This window comes from Anomaloglossus baeobatrachus, chromosome 2, assembly GCF_048569485.1.
Source record: "Anomaloglossus baeobatrachus isolate aAnoBae1 chromosome 2, aAnoBae1.hap1, whole genome shotgun sequence".
Taxonomy (NCBI): Eukaryota; Metazoa; Chordata; class Amphibia; order Anura; family Aromobatidae; genus Anomaloglossus; species Anomaloglossus baeobatrachus.
The window spans coordinates 781,404,932-781,426,734 of record NC_134354.1 but is presented as its reverse complement, the minus strand read 5'-3'; the positions used below and the strand labels follow the sequence as shown (position 1 = coordinate 781,426,734).

The following is a 21,803-nucleotide window of genomic DNA, read 5'->3' as shown; positions in this document are numbered from 1 at the left end:
CCTAGCTCGGCTCGGCTGCCCGTTTATGTCTATGGTGGTGGTCTGACTTGATGTCTCACAATGCTTTGCTCCATTATGGACACATCTATGACTCCAGCTTAGCTGACTCATCTATTGGTGACTGATATGAACTTCCTGTGTCAGATTGCTGTCTCGTCCATGCTTTACACTGCAGCTCTGCTCTATTAGAGCAAGGCATGCTCAGAACTGTAGATCTGCAAAAACAACAAGGAGGGTTCTAAAGGGCCGTGTATGGGTGCAATAGAGGAGGACTGCATGGTACTCACACTTCTGCAGATCATGGAGTCCTCAAAGTGCTGGGCACACAGTCTGTAGTGCTTGTTCAGCTGATCGGGGGTCTTGTCCTCCAGGTCGTATCTCCGGCAGTTCTCCACCCACTTCTGACACCTACAGAGAGAAGAAAGCGAATCGCTCTGGATCATCAGCGCCAAAATAGGAAAACATGCTGTTATAGGATCTGCTCCCCTAAACATGAGCCTTCTCCATTCAGCGCAAGTGGCTGCTGTGTTGCACTACCTCAGCAGAGACCAGAGCCAACTCTGATCGCTGCTGCTCAAATGTTCAATCCTGCTGGTGGCCTTGATTCGGGCATCCATTAGCCCCTTCATGGGGCACTTATAGGTTGCACTGACAGCTTGGGGTCCCAGTGGCTGCCATCGTGGTTCTCCTGTGATCCCAGCCACATCCTCAGCTTTCTCGAATACTATTAATTTGCATTCAGTTCTGCCGTACTGTAATACCGCAGCATGTAAAGAAGGGAATTTTGTTACTTACCGTAAATTCCTTTTCTTCTAGCTCTTATTGGGAGACCCAGACGATTGGGGTATAGCTACTGCCCTCCGGAGGCCACACAAAGCACTACACTAAAAAGTGCAAGGCCCCTCCCCCTCTGGCTATACCCCCCCGTGGTATCACGGGTTCTCCAGTTTTAGTGCCAAAGCAAGAAGGAGGAAGCCAATAACTGGTTTAAACAAATTAACTCCGAATAACGTCGGAGAACTGAAAAACCGTTCAACATGAACAACATGTGTACCCGCAAACAACCTAGAAATCCCGAAGGACAACAGGGCGGGTGCTGGGTCTCCCAATAAGAGCTAGAAGAAAAGGAATTTACGGTAAGTAACAAAATTCCCTTCTTCTTCAGCGCTCTATTGGGAGACCCAGACGATTGGGACGTCCAAAAGCTGTCCCTGGGTGGGTAAAGAGATACCTCATGTTAGAGCTGCAAAACAGCCCTCCCCTACGGGGATGTCACTGCCGCCTGCAGGACTCTTCTACCTAAGCTGGCATCCGCCGAAGCATAGGTATGCACCTGATAATGTTTGGTGAAAATGTGCAGACTCGACCAGGTAGCTGCCTGGCACACCTGTTGAGCCGAAGCCTGGTGTCGTAGCGCCCAGGACGCACTCACGGCTCTGGTTGAATGGGCTTTCAGCCCTGAAAGAACCGGAAGCCCTGCAAAACGGTAGGCTTCCAGAATTGGTTCTTTGATCCATCGAGCCAGGATGGCTTTAGAAGCCTGCAACCTCTTGCGCGTACCAGCGACAAGGGCATCGGAACGGCGTACGGGCGCCGTGCGTGAAATGTAGATTCTGAGTGCTCTCACCAGATCTAGCAAACGTAAATCATTCTCATACCGGTGAACCGGATGAGTGCAAAAGGACGGTAAGGAGATATCCTGATTAAGATGAAACGAGGATACTACCTTAGGGAGAAACTCCGGAATGATGCGCAGCACTACCTTGTCCTGGTGAAAACACCAGGAAGGGAGCCTTGGATGACAGAGCTGCCAGCTCAGACACTCGCCGAAGCGATGTGATCGCAACGAGAAACGCCACCTTCTGTGACAGGCGAGAAAAGGAAACTTCCTTCAGAGGCTCGAAAGGCGGCTTCTGGAGAGCAACTAGAACCCTGTTCAGATCCCATGGATCCAACGGCCGCTTGTACGGGGGTACGATATGACAAACCCCCTGCGGGAACGTGCGCACCTTAGAAAGACGTGCTAGACGCTTCTGAAAAAACACGGATAGTGCTGAGACTTGCCCTTTGAGGGAGTCTAGCGACAAGCCCTTTTCTAACTCCCATTGTAGGAAGGAAAGAAAGATAGGCAATGCAAATGGCCAGGGAGACACTCCCTGAGTAGAGCACCAGATTAAGAAAACCTTCCACGTTCTGTGGTAGATCTTAGCAGACGTGGGCTTCCTAGCCTGTCTCATGGTGGCAACGACCCCTTGGGATAATCCTGAAGACGCTAGGATCCAGGACACACAAGCCACACAGTCAGGTTCAGGGCCGCAGAATTCCGATGGAGAAAACGGCCCTTGAGACAGTAAGTCTGGTCGGTCTGGTAGTGACCCCGGTCGGGCCGACCGTGAGATGCCACAGATCCGGGTACCACGATCTCCTCGGCCAGTCTGGTGCGACGAGTATGACGCGGCTGCAATCGGATCTGATTTTTGCGCAGTACTCTGGGCAAGAGTGCCAGAGGTGGAAACACATATGTGAGCCGGAACTGCGACCAATCTTGCACTAAGGCGTCTGCCGCCAGAGCTCTGTGATCGCGCGATCGTGCCATAAATGCCGGGACCTTGTTGGTGTGCCGAGACGCCATTAGGTCGACGTCCGGCCCCCCCCCCCAGCGGCAACAGATTTCCTGAAACACGTCCGGGTGAAGGGACCATTCCCCCGCGTCCATGCCCTGGCGACTGAGGCAGCCTGCTTCCCAGTTTTCTACGCCCGGGATGTGAACTGCGGATATGGTGGATGCTGTGTCCTCCACCCACATGAGGATTCGCCGGACTTCCTGGAAGGCTGCTGACTGCGTGTCCCTCCTTGGTGGTTGATGTATGCCACCGCTGTGGAGATGTCCGACTGGATTCGGATCTGCTCCCTTCTAGCCACTTTTGGAAAGCTAATAGGGTAAGATACCCTGCCCCGATTTCCAGCACATCGAACTGAAGGGTGGACTCCTGCTGAGTCCACGTCCCCTGAGCCATGTGGCGGAGACAAACTGCTCCCCACCCTGACAGACTCGTATCTGTCGTGACCACTGCCCAGGATGGGGGCTATGGCAATGAGGTGGGAATAAGCCACTATTGCAGAGAGTCCTCGGCCGTCAGGGAAAGGGAGACTTCCCGTCCAGGGAGGTTGACTGCCCATCCCATTGGCGGAGAATGTCCCATTGCCGTTGGCGCAGATGAAACTGCGCAAAGAGAACTGCCTCGATGGCTGCCACCATCTTCCTTAGGAAGTGCATGAGGCGCCTTAAGGGGTGCGACTGGCCTTGAAGGAGGGACTGCACCTCTGTCCGCAGTGAACGCTGCTGGTTCAGCGGAAGCTTCACTATGGCTGATAGAGTATGAAACTCCATGCCGAGATACGTTAGTGATTGAGTCGGAGACAGATTTGACCTTGCCAAATTGATGATCCACCCGAAAGTCTGGAGAGTCTCCAGCGTAACATTCAGGCTGCGTTGGCATGCCTCGAGGGAGGTTGCTTTGACGAGTAGATCGTCCAAGTACGGAATCACCGGGTGTCCGTGAGAGTGCAAGACTGCTACCACTGCTGCCATGACCTTGGTGCCCACCCGTGGGGCTGTCGCCAGACTGAATGGCAGAGCTACGAACAGAAGATGTTCGTCTCCTATCACAAAACGTAGAAAACGTTGGTGCTCCGTAGCAATTGGCACGTGGAGATAGGCATCTTTGATGTCTGTTGAGGCAAGGAAGTCTCCTCGAGACATTGAGGCAATGACGGATCGGAGGGATCCCATCCGGAACCGCCTGGCGTTCGCATGCTCGTTGAGCAGTTTCAGAACCAGAACAGGACGGAAGGAACCGTCCATTTTTGGAGCCACAAAGAGATTGGAGTACAAACCCTCGCCCTCGTTCCTGAGGGGGGACAGGGATCACCACTCCTTCTGCTCTTAGAGCGTCCACCGCCTGCAGCAGGGCATCTGCTCGGTGGAGAGGTGGGGCCGTTCTGAAGAATGGAGTCGGAGGACGAGAACAGAACACTGTCCTGTGCACGTGAGCACAATGTCCGTCACCCACCGGTCTGTGACCTGTGGCAGCTAAATGTCGCCAAAGGCGGGGGAGTCTGCCATCAACCGCGGATGCGGAGAGAGAGAGAGAGAGAGCTGAGAGTCCTGAGGAGACCGCCTTGGTAGCGGTTCCTCCGACTGCCTTCCTTGGGCGAGATTGAGCCCGGCCGGAATCTGAGCCCGTCTGAGGTTTTGTAGCCCTTTTGCACGAGGACAATTGGGACCTGCCGGAGCTTGGGAAGGACCGAAACCTCGACTGTACTTTTAGGACAGCATTAACAGGGTAAGTCGCAGTGCAGACATTGCGGGGTTACGGACGCCTCTGCGGTACAGATGTCCCTGCTCAAGGTCAGCTGCGCAAGAACAGCAGAAAAGGTTAGGTTGCCAATACGGCTGTGGATGCCGGAGCAACCGACACGCCGATAGCCTCCTAGACAGATTTCAACCAGAGTCCATCTGTCTGTGAATGGCATCTTGAAGTGAAGCCCCATCTCCAGTGCAACTATGGCTCTATATGCAAGCCTGGAGATTGGAGAATCCACCTTTGGACCCTGGGTCCAGCGCTGACCACGTCAGGGGAAAAAAAGGGATAACGTGTATCCTAAAAACGTTTGGAGAAGACGCTTATCTGGTAAGCGTGGTGTTCCTGGACTGCTTCTCTGAAGTCAGCGTGGCCAGAAAAATACTCAATATCTGCGTGAGACACTGAAAAGGAACTTCTCCTGTTCGTCTCCTATCTCCACTGGGGGAGCTGAGGGAGAAAGATCCAACCTTCCATTGATGGACGGTATAGGATCATTCCGTATGGCGTTACCACCCGGTGTATCCGGATTGAGAGCGATGTCAGTATCAAAGCCCTGAAGAGCTGCCTTTTGTTCAAGTAGATTGCCCATGGGTGCAAGTCTCTATATTATGACTACTCCGTCCCTGTCCATGGACAGGGTTGACAGGAGGTTTCTTTGGCCACAACTAGTAGAGCCCCGGCAGACGAAGTGCTAGAGACCCCGGCAGACGACGTGCTACAGGGGAGCATGCACACAATGGGACGGTGTCATGAACAGCATCCCATGTAGTAAAAACAGCACTGAAAACTGTGTTGCTTTTTTGCCGCTGCCGACTAGCTATCTAGAAGTATATAGCCAAGATTGGTGACCGTACATTGCAATGTATAGCATACAGGCATAAAGTACAAAAGATCACTGCAGCACGAGCAATACAAGCAGCATAGAAGCCTGTGCCCTGGCACCCCTGCTCTTCTGCTGCTGTATACTAGTCATCTAGGGGAATATAGCCCAGAAGATTGACCCTACAGTGCAATGTATAGCATACAAGCACAAGTACAAATGAACACTGCAGCACATGCAATACAAGCAGCATAGAAGCCTGTGGCCTGGCACCCCAGCTCTTCTGCTGCTGTAGACTAGTCATCTAGGGGAACATAGCCCAGAAGAGTGACCATACAGTGCAATGTATAGCATACAAGCACAAGTACAAATGCACACTGCAGCCCATGCAATACAAGCAGCATAGAAAAAAAAAAACCTGTGCCCCAGCACCCTTGGTTTTCTGCTGCTGTAGTCTAGCCATTCCAGAAGAATATAGCTAAGACTAGCGACTGTACAGTGCAATGTATAGCATATAAGCATAAATACAAATGAACACTTCAGTACGTGCAATACAAGCAGCCTAGAAAGCCTGTGCCTTAGCACACCTGCTTTCCTGCTGCTGATGTGTCGCTCCCCAAGCGGGCATATAGCGACCTATGCAGTTAAAAACACACATGTATACACTGCAGTTATATCGTGGTCAGCACTATTGTGCCTCTTACCGCACGCCTATAAGCGGGTGTATGATCGCCACTGTCCTGCCTTGATGCCCCGAGCTCTGCAGTAATGGCTGCCGGCTTCTTCCCCAGCTCGTGTGAGTAGGGGCGGGCCGTGGGCGTGCCCCCAAGGCAGAGCGGGAATCCGGCGTCCGACAGAGTGCAGTGAGAGGGCTGGAGCATGTAAAAAGGCTCCAGCCCTCGGCGCTGCTGATTGCTCAGCGCCTGTCCCCTTCCCTGAGTGACAGGGAGGGGGCGGGAACGAAGCGGCACTAGGCCGCAGAAGCCGGGGACTGGAGTTATAAGCGCCGCCGCCGTAAAAGCGCGGTCGGCGCCCAGTCCCCGGCGAACTACAAGTCCCAGCCGCGCCGCCGCTCCCGGAGCGTCCGGTGCGGTAGTTCCCAAAACACAAAGTCACTCAGCAAAGCTGCAGTGACTGTAACCCTTTACTGTCCCCGGCGCACTAGCACACCCAGCAAGTCTGGAGTGTGCTGTGCCTGTGTGTACGGGGACACAGAGTACCTGTAATGGTGCAGGGCCATGTCCCTGAACGGTACTCCAGCTCCGTATCCAGCAGGTTCAAATGGGTCTGTGGATGGAGCCCGGCGTCAGAGCTTTGAGGCCGGCAGGATCCCACTTCCTCAGAGCCCCTCAGGGGGATGGGGAAGGAAAGCAGCATGTGGGCTCCAGCCTCCGTACCAGCAATAGGTACCTCAACCTTACAACACCATCCAGGGGTGAGAAGGGAGCATGCTGGGGACACTATATGTGTCCTCTTTTCTTCCATCCGAAATAGTCAGCAGCTACTGCTGACTAAAATCTGTGGAGCTATGCGTGGATGTCTGACCTCCTTCGCACACAAAGCTAAAACTGGAGAACCCGTGATACCACGGGGGGGTATAGCCAGAGGGGGAGGGGCCTTGCACTTTTTAGTGTAGTGCTTTGTGTGGCCTCCGGAGGGCAGTAGCTATACCCCAATCGTCTGGGTCTCCCAATAGAGCGCTGAAGAAATGAGGAATTAAACAACTGCAGTCCACTAAAAAACACAGTATATATTAATTTATGAAATATAAATAGTATTGGAGAAAAAAAAATAAAAATTCAGTATGGACATCCATAAAAGTCAAATCAAAAAGAGAATCCCAAATGTTGAACACCATAAAGAAAAAAAAATGCCAAATTACCATTTTTCAGTCATCACCACTAATAGAAAAGATTCAATAAACAGCTATAAAAATGGTGTACGCCTCTAAGATGGTGGTGGAGTTCCTACCTCTGAAGACACCAAAAGTATGTATGTCTGGTGAGTGGTGTCTTGTAGGTCCAGACATGGTCGGGGACGGCCATGTTCACGAGGGGAGGAATGTAAGATTATGGCAGTATTCTTACCCCTGAAGATGCCAAACCATGTATACCTGGTGTGTGGTGTCTTTTAGGTTCGGACATCGTCGGGGACGGCCATGTTCACGAGAGGAGGAATGATGGCAGAGTTCCTACCATTGAAGACGCCAAAAGTATGTATACCTGGTGTGTGGTGTCTTTTAGGTTCGGACATCGTCGGGGACGGCCATGTTCACGAGGGGAGGAATGATGGCAGAGTTCCTACCCCTGAAGACGCCAAAAGTATGTATACCTGGTGTGTGGTGTCTTGCAAATCCAGGCATGGTCGGGGACGGCCATGTTCACGAGGGGGGGGGGGGGAATGTAAGCTGGAAGAGTTCCTATCACTGAAGGCACTAAAACTATGTATACCTGGTGTGTGGTGTCTTTCAGGTCCGGACATGTTCGGGGACGGCCATGTTTAAATAGGAGGAATGTAAGATGGTGATCGAGTTTCTACTCCTGAAGACCCCAAAAGTATGTTTGCTTGATGTGTGGTGACTTGGAGGTCGAGACATCGTTCGGGGACAGCCATTTTTAGAGGGGAGGAATGTAAGATGGTGATCAACTTTCTACTCCTGATGACACCAAAAGTATGTATGTCTGGTGAGTGGTGTCTTGCAGGTCCAGACATGGTTGGGGACGGCCATGTTCACGAGGGGAGTAATGTAAGATGATGGCAGTATTCCTACCCCTGAAGACGCCAAAACTATCTATACCTGGTGTGTGGTGTCTTTTAGGTCCGAACATCGTCGGGGACGGCTATTTTTAAGAGGGGAGGAATGTAAGATGGTGATGGAGCTCCTACTCCCGAAGACACTAAAAGTGATAGTAAATATATATATGTGTGAGAAGACAGACTGTAATGTTATGTAGGAAAGTAATGCAAGGTATAGGAATGAATAAGATGTAGTGTAATGTGCAGATGTAGCAGTGGTGGGGCAATGTAAGTGACAGGTCAAATCTGCCTGGCAACCGCCAGTGGACACTTATGAAGAGCCTAATGAGGCAGAGCTACAGCAGAGGCAAAAAGTGCACCTCAGATAGGGGGCGGCTAGAGAATAGGACAGACCTACAATCTGTTTAGTCGTGTTTTGGTTGCATTCTGTGGGTGACTTGTGGAGGCTGTAACCTCGAGACCGAACAAACATAGTGCGGGGGGACCAACAGACAAATAGAGGGTGGTTGTAATCCAGAATGGAGATCAGCAACTAAACCCCAGACTAGAGATGGCCGCTTAGCAGCCGGCGCAGAGTAGCTTACAGCTGAGAGGTATCAGGCCAGAACGGTGTTGGACGTGAAGTGAGTATCCTGTGTGTGGCAGATCCGAGAGCGTCGATACTCCCCGTGACTGGGAGACTCAGAACCGCGGATGGACAAGAATGACTGCCTCGGTCCTTCCCGTTATGCTAAGCCAGCCAGGACCCCAACACTTCTCCTGTGAAGTGGGGTCGGGGCGCCTATCAGAGGGAATCACATGCAACTACCACCCCGTGCTACCGCTACACATCTCCCAAAGCGATAACCACACAAGAAGATAAATATATAAAAATGAAAATGACGACAAGTCAATATATTTTTTTGTTTACACAGAATTTTACTGAAAAAAATTAAACAAGTTTGTTATTGATGTAACATAGATTTTCCTCTCCATCCCCCCACCATCATTCTGCAACCCCCCTCCCCAATACTTAACGTGGAGGGGGTGGGGGTAGAGCGCGGGAGCCTAGCCAGAGGAGGGGGTGGGGGTAGAGCGCGGGAGCCTAGCCAGAGGAGGGGGTGGGGGTAGAGCGCGGGAGCCTAGCCAGAGGAGGGGGTGGGGGTAGAGCGCGGGAGCCTAGCCAGAGGAGGGGGTGGGGGTAGAGCGCGGGAGCCTAGCCAGAGGAGGGGGTGGGGGTAGAGCGCGGGAGCCTAGCCAGAGGAGGGGGTGGGGGTAGAGCGCGGGAGCCTAGCCAGAGGAGGGGGTGGGGGTAGAGCGCGGGAGCCTAGCCAGAGGAGGGGGTAGGGGTAGAGCGCGGGAGCCTAGCCAGAGGAGGGGGTAGGGGTAGAGCGCGGGAGCCTAGCCAGAGGAGGGGGTAGGGGTAGAGCGCGGGAGCCTAGCCAGAGGAGGGGGTAGGGGTAGAGCGCGGGAGCCTAGCCAGAGGAGGGGGGTAGAGCGCAGGAGCCTAGCCAGAGGAGGGGGGTGGGGGGGTAGAGCGCGGGAGCCTAGCCAGAGGAGGGGGTGGGGGGGTAGAGCGCGGGAGCCTAGCCAGAGGAGGGGGTGGGGGGGTAGAGCGCGGGAGCCTAGCCAGAGGAGGGGGTGGGGGTAGAGCGCGGGAGCCTAGCCAGAGGAGGGGGTGGGGGTAGAGCGCGGGAGCCTAGCCAGAGGAGGGGGTGGGGGTAGAGCGCGGGAGCCTAGCCAGAGGAGGGGGTGGGGGTAGAGCGCGGGAGCCTAGCCAGAGGAGGGGGTGGGGGTAGAGCGCGGGAGCCTAGCCAGAGGAGGGGGTGGGGGTAGAGCGCGGGAGCCTAGCCAGAGGAGGGGGGTGGCGGTAGAGCGCGGTAGCCTAGCCGGAGGAGGGGGGGTAGAGCGTGGGAGCCTAGCTGGAGGGGGAGTGAGGGGGGGGGGGGGGGGGGGGGGGGAGAGCGCAGTAGCCTAGGCGAAGATGGTGGGGGGAGCGCGGTAGTCTAGGCGGAGATTGGGGGGGAGCCTAGCCGGGGGGAGGAGTCTAGTCGGGAGAAGAGGCTACTACTTCTCGCTGTTATCAGGCATTTCATTTCGCTGACTATGGTGCTTTATAAATAAATATTAATAAGGGTCCCAATACACAGGAGGTAAAATTATTTGCCCCCCATAAAAGGCCGAGGCCCCTGACTCCCCCCTAGGAGAGTGACACCTGCCGCCCACCCCCCATAGCCCCCCGGTCAGGAGGACGCTGCTCACCTGCCCGGGTCCCGCGGGAATCTGAAGAACGCCAGGTCGGACTGTGTGCTCTTTCGGGTGCAGTTCGGGGCTGCGCAGAAATTCGGCATTTTCGCTGTGTAACGGTTTTTTGTTTCGGGGGGGGGGAGGGGAAGCACCGGGATCGGGATGCGCCCGAATCCTCCCCTCACCAGGGGGCGCGCTCACTACCGGGAGACAGACAGGCAGCCGCCGCTCCACACTGCTGTGTGCGGCCTGGAGGAATCACACACGTATCCCAGGAAGCACCGCGCGGCCGCTCTACCCCCACACACTCTGCTCTATGGTTCACAGCTGAGGAGGTGGAGAAATCATAGAGATGTGTGTGGTGACGAGAGATAGAGCGGAGCCTGCTGGGAGGACCCCACCATCCGGCGTTATACGAGTATCTGTAGCTCCAGACACCGAGAGCTGAGCCGTGTATCATCCTCACCTGTGTGATACTGTCTGCTGAACTGTGTATCTAATCCTCTCCTATGTGATACTGTCTGCTGAACTGTGTATCTAATCCTCTCCTATGTGATACTGTCTGCTGAGCTGTGTATCTAATCCTCTCCTGTGTGATACTGTCTGCTGAGCCGTGTATCTAATCCTCTCCTGTGTGATACTGTCTGCTGAACTGTGTATCTAATCCTCTCCTGTGTGATACTGTCTGCTGAGCCGTGTATCTAATCCTCTCCTGTGTGATGCTGTCTGCTGAACTGTGTATCTAATCCTCTCCTATGTGATACTGTCTGCTGAGCCGTGTATCTAATCCTCTCCTGCGTGATACTGTCTGCTGAGCTGTGTATCTAATCCTCTCCTGTGTGATCCTGTCTGCTGAGCCGTGTATCTAATCCTGTCCTGTGTGATACTGTCTGCTGAGCTGTGTATCTAATCCTCTCCTGTGTGATACTGTCTGCTGAACTGTGTATCTAATCCTGTCCTGTGTGATACTGTCTGCTGAGCAGTGTGTCTAATCCTCTCCTATGTGATACTGTCTGCTGAGCTGTGTATCTAATCCTCTCCTGTGTGATACTGTCTGCTGAGCTGTGTATCTAATCCTCTCCTGTGTGATGCTGTCTGCTGAGCTGTGTATCTAATCCTCTCCTGTGTGATACTGTCTGCTGAGCAGTGTGTCTAATCCTCTCCTATGTGATACTGTCTGCTGAGCTGTGTATCTAATCCTCTCCTGTGTGATACTGTCTGCTGAGCTGTGTATCTAATCCTATCCTGTGTGATACTGTCTGCTGAGCTGTGTATCTAATCCTATCCTGTGTGATGCTGTCTGCTGAGCTGTGTATCTAATCCTCTCCTGTGTGATGCTGTCTGCTGAGCTGTGTATCTAATCCTCTCCTGTGTGATCCTGTCTGCTGAGCCGTGTATCTAATCCTGTCCTGTGTGATACTGTCTGCTGAGCTGTGTATCTAATCCTCTCCTGTGTGATACTGTCTGCTGAACTGTGTATCTAATCCTGTCCTGTGTGATACTGTCTGCTGAGCAGTGTGTCTAATCCTCTCCTATGTGATACTGTCTGCTGAGCTGTGTATCTAATCCTCTCCTGTGTGATACTGTCTGCTGAGCTGTGTATCTAATCCTCTCCTGTGTGATGCTGTCTGCTGAGCTGTGTATCTAATCCTCTCCTGTGTGATACTGTCTGCTGAGCAGTGTGTCTAATCCTCTCCTATGTGATACTGTCTGCTGAGCTGTGTATCTAATCCTCTCCTGTGTGATACTGTCTGCTGAGCTGTGTATCTAATCCTATCCTGTGTGATACTGTCTGCTGAGCTGTGTATCTAATCCTATCCTGTGTGATGCTGTCTGCTGAGCTGTGTATCTAATCCTCTCCTGTGTGATGCTGTCTGCTGAGCTGTGTATCTAATCCTCTCCTGTGTGATGCTGTCTGCTGAGCTGTGTATCTAATCCTCTCCTGTGTGATGCTGTCTGCTGAGCTGTGTATCTAATCCTCTCCTGTGTGATACTGTCTGCTGAGCTGTATCTTATCCTCTCCTGTGATACTGTCTGCTGAGCTGTGTATCTAATCCTATCCTGTGTAATACTGTCTGCTGAGCTGTGTATCTAATCCTCTCCTGTGTAATACTGTCTGCTGAGCTGTGTATCTAATCCTCTCCTGTGTAATACTGTCTGCTGAGCTGTGTATCTAATCCTCTCCTGTGTGATACTGTCTGCTGAGCTGTGTATCTAATCCTATCCTGTGTGATACTGTCTGCTGAGCTGTGTATCTAATCCTGTCCTGTGTGATACTGTCTGCTGAGCTGTGTATCTAATCCTCACCTGTGTGATACTGTCTGCTGAGCTGTGTATCTAATCCTCTCCTGTGTGATACTGTCTGCTGAGCTGTGTATCTAATCCTGTCCTGTGTGATACTCTCTGCTGAGCTGTGTATCTAATCCTCACCTGTGTGATACTCTCTGCTGAGCTGTGTATCTAATCCTCACCTGTGTGATACTGTCTGCTGAGCTGTGTATCTAATCCTCTCCTGTGTGATACTGTCTGCTGAGCCGTGTATTCTAGTAATGTATTAATGTACTGATGGTGGTTCTGGTGACAAATTTATGCAGTAATGGTTGCTCTGGTACTGTATTGATGTAATTTTGATGGCTAGGGTGATGTAATCATGTAGTTATGATGATTTTACTGGTACTGTATTCATCACCAGAACCATCATCAGTACTTGAATGGGAAACCAAAACCACCATCAGTACATGACTACATTATTAGAACCACCATAACAACATGAATGTGTTGCCAGAAACGCCATCAGTACAGAAAAATAAGAGCCAAGCTTAGTACAGCAATCAGTTGTAATGTCATGTCAGCCCCATATATAATTGTATTTGGTGAACCTACAACTCCCAGTATGTCCTTATCAATGGTAAGTAGATGCTGGGAGTTGTTATGAGGCTGCAAACTCTGTAGGAACGTCAGTATCACAAATAATAATTGATATCCAGGCATCCTATAGATGATGTTGTCTGTGATCTGAGTCGTTCTCTTTCTTTTCTTCATCTTATCCTGACCCCATGATGACTTTTCACATTGACAGCTCGTGTCTGCAGACTTCCATCTTTTCCTGTCTTCTGTAACACATCTCTACACAATACCCTTAAAAATAAGAATGTCATTATAATGCTCTCTGTATAAATATATCTGTCCATACTGTACGCTAAATAAGCCTCCCTATGGTATATGGCGCCTACACTGTTCACCTTAATGAGCTATGACCACCAGCCTGTTTTCATCTATAATCGCTATACCTTCTGCCTTTATTAACCACGGCGTATACCATGGCTGTCCCTTCACTAGGTCTCCCTTACACTCGCTATCTCCTATCTCCTCACTCACATTCTCCATCTATCTCAGTCTCTCTCCCCCCTCGTATGTACAGCTCACATTCTCCATCTATATCAGTCCCTCTCTCCCCCCCTCGTATGTACAGCTCACATTCTCCATCTATAGCAGTCTCTCTCCCCCCCTCGTATGTACAGCTCACATTCTCCATCTATAGCAGTCTCTCTCCCCCCCTCGTATGTACAGCTCACATTCTCCATCTATATCAGTCCCTCTCCTCCTCTCGTATGTACGGCTCACATTCTCCATCTATATCAGTCTTTCTCTCCCCCTCATATGTACAGCTCACATTCTCCATCTATATCAGTCCCTCTCTCCCCCCCTCGTATGTACAGCTCACATTCTCCATCTATATCAGTCCCTCTCCTCCTCTCGTATGTACGGCTCACATTCTCCATCTATATCAGTCTCTCTCTCCCCCTCATATGTACAGCTCACATTCTCCATCTATATCAGTCCCTCTCTCCCCCCCTCGTATGTACAGCTCACATTCTCCATCTATATCAGTCCCTCTCCTCCTCTCGTATGTACGGCTCACATTCTCCATCTATATCAGTCCCTCTCCTCCTCTCGTACGTACAGCTCACATTCTCTATCTATATCAGTCTCTCTCCCCCCCTCGTATGTACAGCTCACATTCTCCATCTATATCAGTCTCTCTCTCCCCCTCTCGTATGTACAGCTCACATTCTCCATCTATATCAGTCCCTCTCCTCCTCTCGTATGTACGGCTCACATTCTCCATCTATATCAGTCTCTCTCTCCCCCTCATATGTACAGCTCACATTCTCCATCTATATCAGTCTCTCTCTCCCCCTCCCCCCCCCCTCGTATGTACAGCTCACATTCTCCATCTATATCAGTCTCTCTCCCCCCCTCGTATGTACAGCTCACATTCTCCATCTATATCAGTCCCCCTCCCCCCCTCGTATGTACAGCTCACATTCTCCATCTATATCAGTACCTCCCTTCCCCCCTCCTATGTACTGCTTAAATTCTCCATCTATATCAGTCTCTCTCTCCCCCTCGTATGTACGGCTCACATTCTCCATCTATAGCAGTCTCTCTCCCCCCCTCGTATGTACAGCTCACATTCTCCATCTATAGCAGTCTCTCTCCCCCCCACGTATGTACGGCTCACATTCTCCATCTACATCAGTCCCTCTCCTCCTCTCGTATGTACAGCTCACATTCTCCATCTATATCAGTCCCTCTCTCCCCCCCTCGTATGTACAGCTCACATTCTCCATCTATATCAGTCTCTCTCCCCCCCTCGTATGTACGGCTCACATTCTCCATCTATAGCAGTCCCTCTCTCCCCCTCCAGTATGTACAGCTCACATTCTCCATCTATATCAGTCTCTCTCTCCCCCTCGTATGTACAGCTCACATTCTCCATCTATATCAGTCCCTCTCCCCCTCGTATGTACAGCTCACATTCTCCATCTATATCAGTCCCTCTCTCCCCCTCCAGTATGTACGGCTCACATTCTCCATCTATATCAGTCCCTCCCTTCCCCCCTCCTATGTACTGCTTAAATTCTCCATCTATATCAGTCCCTCTCCTATATACAGCTCACATTCTCCATCTATATGAGTCCCTCCCTTCCCCTCCCCCTCCTATGTATTGCTTAAATTCTCCATCTGTATCAGTCCCTCTCTCCCCACTCTCGTATGTACAGCTCACATTCTCCATCTAAGTTAGTCCCCCTCTCGTATATACAGCTCACATACTCCATCTATATCAGTCCCTCTCTCCCCCTCTCGTATATACAGCTCACATACTCCATCTATATCAGTCCCTCTCCTATATACAGCTCACATTCTCCATCTATATCAGTCCCTCCCTTCCCCCCTCCTATGTATTGCTTAAATTCTCCATCTGTATCAGTCCCTCTCTCCCCACTCTCGTATGTACAGCTCACATTCTCCATCTATGTTAGTCCCCCTCTCGTATATACAGCTCACATACTCCATCTATATCAGTCCCTCTCTCTCCCCCCTCATATGTACTGTTCAAATTCTCCATCTATATCCGTACCTCTCTCCTCCCTTCTCGTATGTACAGCTCACATTCTCCATCTATATCAGTCCCTCTCTTCTCCCCTCTCCTATGTAAAGATCTCATGCTTTTTTCACATACTTATACAACAAACATCCATTCACTCCCACCATACAACACACGAGACGCTCTCACAAATCACTTAACCATCTGCTCACTCTCTCTATTCTCCTTCTCTAAAGGCCACTTTACACACACAGATAAATCTGTGGCAGATCTGTGGTTGCAGTGAAATTGTGGACAATCAGTGCCAGGTTTATGGCTGTGTACAAATGGAACAATATGTCCATGATTTCACTGCAACCACAGATCTGCCAAAGATTTATCTGTGTGTGTAAACTGGCCTTTAGTCACAGGAGATATCTCCCCTAATCCAGGCCCGTCTTGTAATAGTTTAACTTTCCCTGCTACTTTCAGAACCAGGGCTGTGGAGTCGGTAAGCCAAACCTTCGACTCCGACTCCGACTCCGACTCCTCAAATTCTCTTGCACCGACTCCGACTCCGACTCCGGCTCCGACTCCGGCTCCGACTCCTACATATATTGCTTATAGTTAGGTGAAAAATTTATTGTAGTACATGAATATGTGTATGTGAACATCAGACATTTAATAATTTTTATGATACAATAATCAAGATATTTGGATAGAACATAAAATATATTTATTGGATACAACTTTAGAACACAAACTGTAATAAATTGTAAATATGTAATACACTATGTAATATACAGTAGATTACATATATATCTTGTGTGTGTATATACACTATACTATAGATACTATATACTATATACTATAGATATATATATATATATATATATATATATATATATATTACATATTTACAATGTATTAGTTTTTTGTGTTCTAAAGTTGTATTCCAATAAATATATTTATGTTCTATCCAATTATCTTGATTATTGTATCATAAAAACAATTAAATGTCTGATGTATTGTTCACATTGTACTACAATAAATTTTTCACTTAAATATAAGCATTATACTAAATATTATTTAGTAAAATATTCAGCACATTCTGCATTGCACTCCTGTCCCCAATTTATTATATATTTTAGGAGTCGGAGTCGGTGCATTTTATACCGACTCCGACTCCGACTCCACCAAAATGAGCTCCGACTCCGACTCCGACTCCACAGCCCTGTTCAGAACCCTTTCAAATCTTATGATTTGCATGCCTCCTCTCTCCTTTAACTGCACCCTCTGGAACCCACGATCAGCATGTAACAAACTCTCCGACATCCATGACTTTTTCCTTTGAAATTCCCTTAACCTCCTGGCTGTTACTGAGACCTGGATACAGCAGTCTAACACCACCGCCGCCGCTGCTCTCTCATATGGTGGCCTACAGTTTTCACATACTGCTAGACCTGAGAGCAGACCAGGTGGAGGTGTTGGTTTGCTGCTTTCAACAAATTACCTTTTCAGTTTATCCCTCCTGTCCCCTCACTTATCTTCCCTTCTTTTGAGGGCCACGCAGTCAGACTTTATAGGCCCTTCTCCCTGTGAGTGGTGGTCTTATATCACCCTCCAGGCCTCTCCCATCAGCAAATCGATCACTTTGGCGCTTGGCTTCCACACTTTCTATCCTGTGACATTCCCACCCTCATCATGAGGGACTTCAACATCCCTACTGATGATCTCCTCTTCTCCAACTACCAACCTCAGCGAGGATGATCTGGCCAATTATTTTAAGGGTAAAATTGACCATAAACGCCAGGAAATTATCTCCCAGTCGCCTTAGACCATGCATTCTCCTCCCTCCTGCACTTCATCTGCCTTATTTTCTGTCCTTGAACTGGTCACAGAAGAACTTACCAGTCTCCTTGCATCTTCTCGCCCTACTAACTGCACCAATGACTTAGTCGGGTCAATTTAGCCCAAAAGACCCAGAACCTAAAACAAATTCCAAGAAAAGGTCTGTGACCAATTTTTTATCTCTCGCAAGTGTACAAGGGGCTGCTGATAAGTCTTTGGCTTTACCCAGAAAGAAACGAGATAGGATGATGAAACTTTCCATTTATTCCACATACTCTCCACTGATGACACCACACTTCTTACATCGATATTCCAAGTTCTATAAGCCTATCAAATAGAAGGATTTTGGTTGTGCCTCACACCAGGCATCCGTAGCAGCCATGGCATCAGAAATGGTGTGAAATTTGGTTCCCTTGAGGTGTTTCTTCAGGTTTGGAAACAGATGATAGTTGTAGGGAGCTAGATCTGGTGAATAAGGTGGGTGCTCACCAGCTGGAAGCCCAGCTCTGCCAGTTTTGCCGTGGTCGCTTGTCCAGTGTGAGCAGGGGCGTTGTCTTGTAGGGACAAGATTCCTTTGGACACTTGCCACGTCTTTTGGCCTTCAGAGCTGCCTTCAATTCATCGAAAAGTTCAATGTAATGCATTTGATAGAGGAACCCTTTTGAAGGTAGTCCACTAGCAGCACACCCTCCTTATCCCAGAACACAGACGCCATCACCTTAGTGGCTGACTTTTGCACCCTGAACTTCTTTGGACGAGGAGAACCACTGTGCCTCCACCCTTTTGACTGCTCCTTGTTTTCAGGGTCATACAAATAAATCCGGGTCTCATCCATAGTAACCAGTCGATCCAGGAAGTTCTTATCAGTCCAGAAATGCTGACAAATGTCAAAATCTCCATATTCCCGGCTCGTGCAGGTGCACTTTGCTATGACCTGTTGCGGGCAGAGCCGAAAACCTAGTTGCGCCTGTGCGAACCTGCAAGTTCTCCACGCAGGCGCGAGATTTTGCCCAGCGATGTGGATGATGTCACCTGCTTAATCCATGGGATGTGGGTGGTACATAGGTTATTAAAAACCAAAGCAGACATTTTGGAGGTGTTATTCTCAGAGAGGTCACGTCCAGTAACTGTATGAGGAGTTCCAAGGACACCATTGGCTCCACAGCGCCTTCCCTGTGCCGAACCCGCACAAGGAAACGGGTAACGGATTGATATGTATATCTACTTGCACCTATAACTAACTTCTATCTGCATTTCTGACTATACTATCTGTACATTTCTTGTGTAAATATCATTTTATCTAGTGTGCCCTTAAGGTGATTAAATATATAATTTAATCTTGAGCTGTTTCTTTTATCTTGATCCACAAATCCCTTGTTTGTGCACTCGGTGTGGTATTACACGCTACCTGGGCTGGTTTCTGGCATCATATAATCCTGCTAATGGACCAGGTCTATATCTAACGAGGAATTGGTGGAAGACTACTGGGCTGGCCGAGCCCTGTTTCACTGGGGCTAGTGAAAGGGGTCTGTCGGCCTGTCAGGGTTGTGAGTGAGTGGGGTGTCACACCGGAGGTTGCACAGCCTGCACTATCTCCCTGTGCCTGTGTGGACAGGGGTTATCAATGTAACACTGCGCCAAGCGGACCTTACGTACCCTGGAGGATGCGGTACGTCACGTGTAGGCGGAAGTGACGAGGCCGTATCGCGTGTCTCCGACGTATTAGAGATATCAAGGTGGGGCTTCGAGTTTCGGTTTCATCACATCTTGGTGGCAGTGGTTGGATGTCTGCGTGACCACCCCCTCCCCGGCTGTTCATTACATGATGCTGGCAGCATTTGGATGTCTGCATGACGCCCCCCGCCGGCTGTTCATGACAATCCCCAACAGCCCCCTGTACAGTATGGTCACTATAGCAACCAGTATATGGTCCCCCATAGTGCACTATACAGTATGGTCACCAAAGCCAAACGTATAATGGCCCCAACAGAACCTATATGGTATAATGTCCATCACAGCGTCCCTAACTCCCAGTATAATGTCAACCACAGCCCTCATATACTATGATGTCCTCCACAGCCCCTCATGTGATGTCCCCCATAGTGGACTATACAGTATGGTCACCAAAGCCACCAGTATAATGGCCCCGACGGAACCTATCTATATATATAATTGCCTTATATACAGTTAGGTCCAGAAATCTTTGGACAGTGACACAATTTTCGCGAGTTGGGCTCTGCATGCCACCACATTGGATTTGAAATGAAACCTCTACAACAGAATTCAAGTGCAGATTGTAACGTTTAATTTGAAGGTTTGAACAAAAATATCTGATAGAAATTGTAGGAATTGTCACATTTCTTTACAAACACTCCACATTTTAGGAGGTCAAAAGTAATTGGACAAATAAACCAAACCCAAACAAAATATTTTTATTTTCAATATTTTGTTGCGAATCCTTTGGAGGCAATCACTGCCTTAGGTCTGGAACCCATGGACATCACCAAATGCTGGGTTTCCTCCTTCTTAATGCTTTGCCAGGCCTTTACAGCCGCAGCCTTCAGGTCTTGTTTGTTTGTGGGTCTTTCTGTCTTAAGTCTGGATTTGAGCAAGTGAAATGCATGCTCAATTGGGTTAAGATCTGGTGATTGACTTGGCCATTGCAGAATGTTCCACTTTTTTGCACTCATGAACTCCTGGGTAGCTTTGGCTGTATGCTTGGGGTCATTGTCCATCTGTACTATGAAGCGCCGTCCGATCAACTTTGCGGCATTTGGTTGAATCTGGGCTGAAAGTATATCCCGGTACACTTCAGAATTCATCCGGCTACTCTTGTCTGCTGTTATGTCATCAATAAACACAAGTGACCCAGTGCCATTGAAAGCCATGCATGCCCATGCCATCACGTTGCCTCCACCATGTTTTACAGAGGATGTGGTGTGCCTTGGATCATGTGCCGTTCCCTTTCTTCTCCACACTTTTTTCTTCCCATCATTCTGGTACAGGTTGATCTTGGTCTCATCTGTCCATAGAATACTTTTCCAGAACTGAGCTGGCTTCATGAGGTGTTTTTCAGCAAATGTAACTCTGGCCTGTCTATTTTTGGAATTGATGAATGGTTTGCATCTAGATGTGAACCCTTTGTATTTACTTTCATGGAGTCTTCTCTTTACTGTTGACTTAGAGACAGATACACCTACTTCACTGAGAGTGTTCTGGACTTCAGTTGATGTTGTGAACGGGTTCTTCTTCACCAAAGAAAGTATGCGGCGATCATCCACCACTGTTGTCATCCGTGGACGCCCAGGCCTTTTTGAGTTCCCAAGCTCACCAGTCAATTCCTTTTTTCTCAGAATGTACCCGACTGTTGATTTTGCTACTCCAAGCATGTCTGCTATCTCTCTGATGGATTTTTTCTTTTTTTTCAGCCTCAGGATGTTCTGCTTCACCTCAATTGAGAGTTCCTTAGACCGCATGTTGTCTGGTCACAGCAACAGCTTCCAAATGCAAAACCACACACCTGTAATCAACCCCAGACCTTTTAACTACTTCATTGATTACAGGTTAACGAGGGATACGCCTTCAGAGTTAATTGCAGCCCTTAAGCCCACTTTACACGTTGCAATTAGTTGTACAATCGCATTTGCGATGTGACACGCCCAGGTTGCATACGGGATCTTATGAGATTGCACGTTGGTCGTTCATTTGCTGTCACACGTGCGTTAGTAGTCTATGTTAAATTGGTCAATTTTGTGTGCGATCCTTTAGATCATGTGTTCTGTGACGTATGCATTGGGCACCTTTTTTTTTTTTTTTTATTTATTGACTTGACAAGCGTGTGTAATGTGTAGGGATGCGTTTTTACTATGTCATCTGCCATTCAGCTCTGCTACATGGCCGCTAACAGCAGACACAGACAGCCATGTAGCAGAGCTGAATGGCAGATGACAGCAGACACAGACAGCCATGTAGCAGAGCTGAATGGCAGATGACAGCAGACACAGACAGAGCCATGTAGCAGAGCTGAATGGCAGATGACAGCAGACACAGACAGCCATGTAGCAGAGCTGAATGGCAGATGACAGCAGACACAGACAGAGCCGCACTGTCAGAATGAACTCGGGTGAACCTCACCCGACTTCATTGTCATGCTGCGGCTCTGTCTGTGTCGCGCCCTGATTAGCGGTCACCTGTGAAGGACTCACCGGTGATCGCTAAACTCCTAAGTTACTGAAGTTAGCAGCCCTCTCTCATACTCACCGATCCCCGATCCCCGGCGCTGCACGGCATTCACACTGCTCCGGCGGCTTTTACTGTTTTGAAAAAGCCGGCCGCCCATTAAACAATCTCGTATTCCCTGCTTTCCCCGCCCACCGGCGCCTATGATTGGTTACAGTGAGACACGCCCCCA

General features: G+C 49.6%; 1 protein-coding gene across 1 annotated transcript in view; it reads right to left on the bottom strand.

Moving 5' to 3' along the window:
* Window positions 1–10,428, bottom strand: part of THAP12 (THAP domain containing 12) — a 73,333-nt gene extending 62,905 nt beyond the window's left edge. Inside the window, 2 exon segments of the mRNA XM_075337585.1 lie at window positions 288–408; window positions 10,186–10,428. Coding sequence (XP_075193700.1) covers window positions 288–408; window positions 10,186–10,274 — 210 coding nt within the window. The 5' untranslated portion in view covers window positions 10,275–10,428.
* Window positions 10,429–21,803: the final 11,375 nt, after the last annotated feature.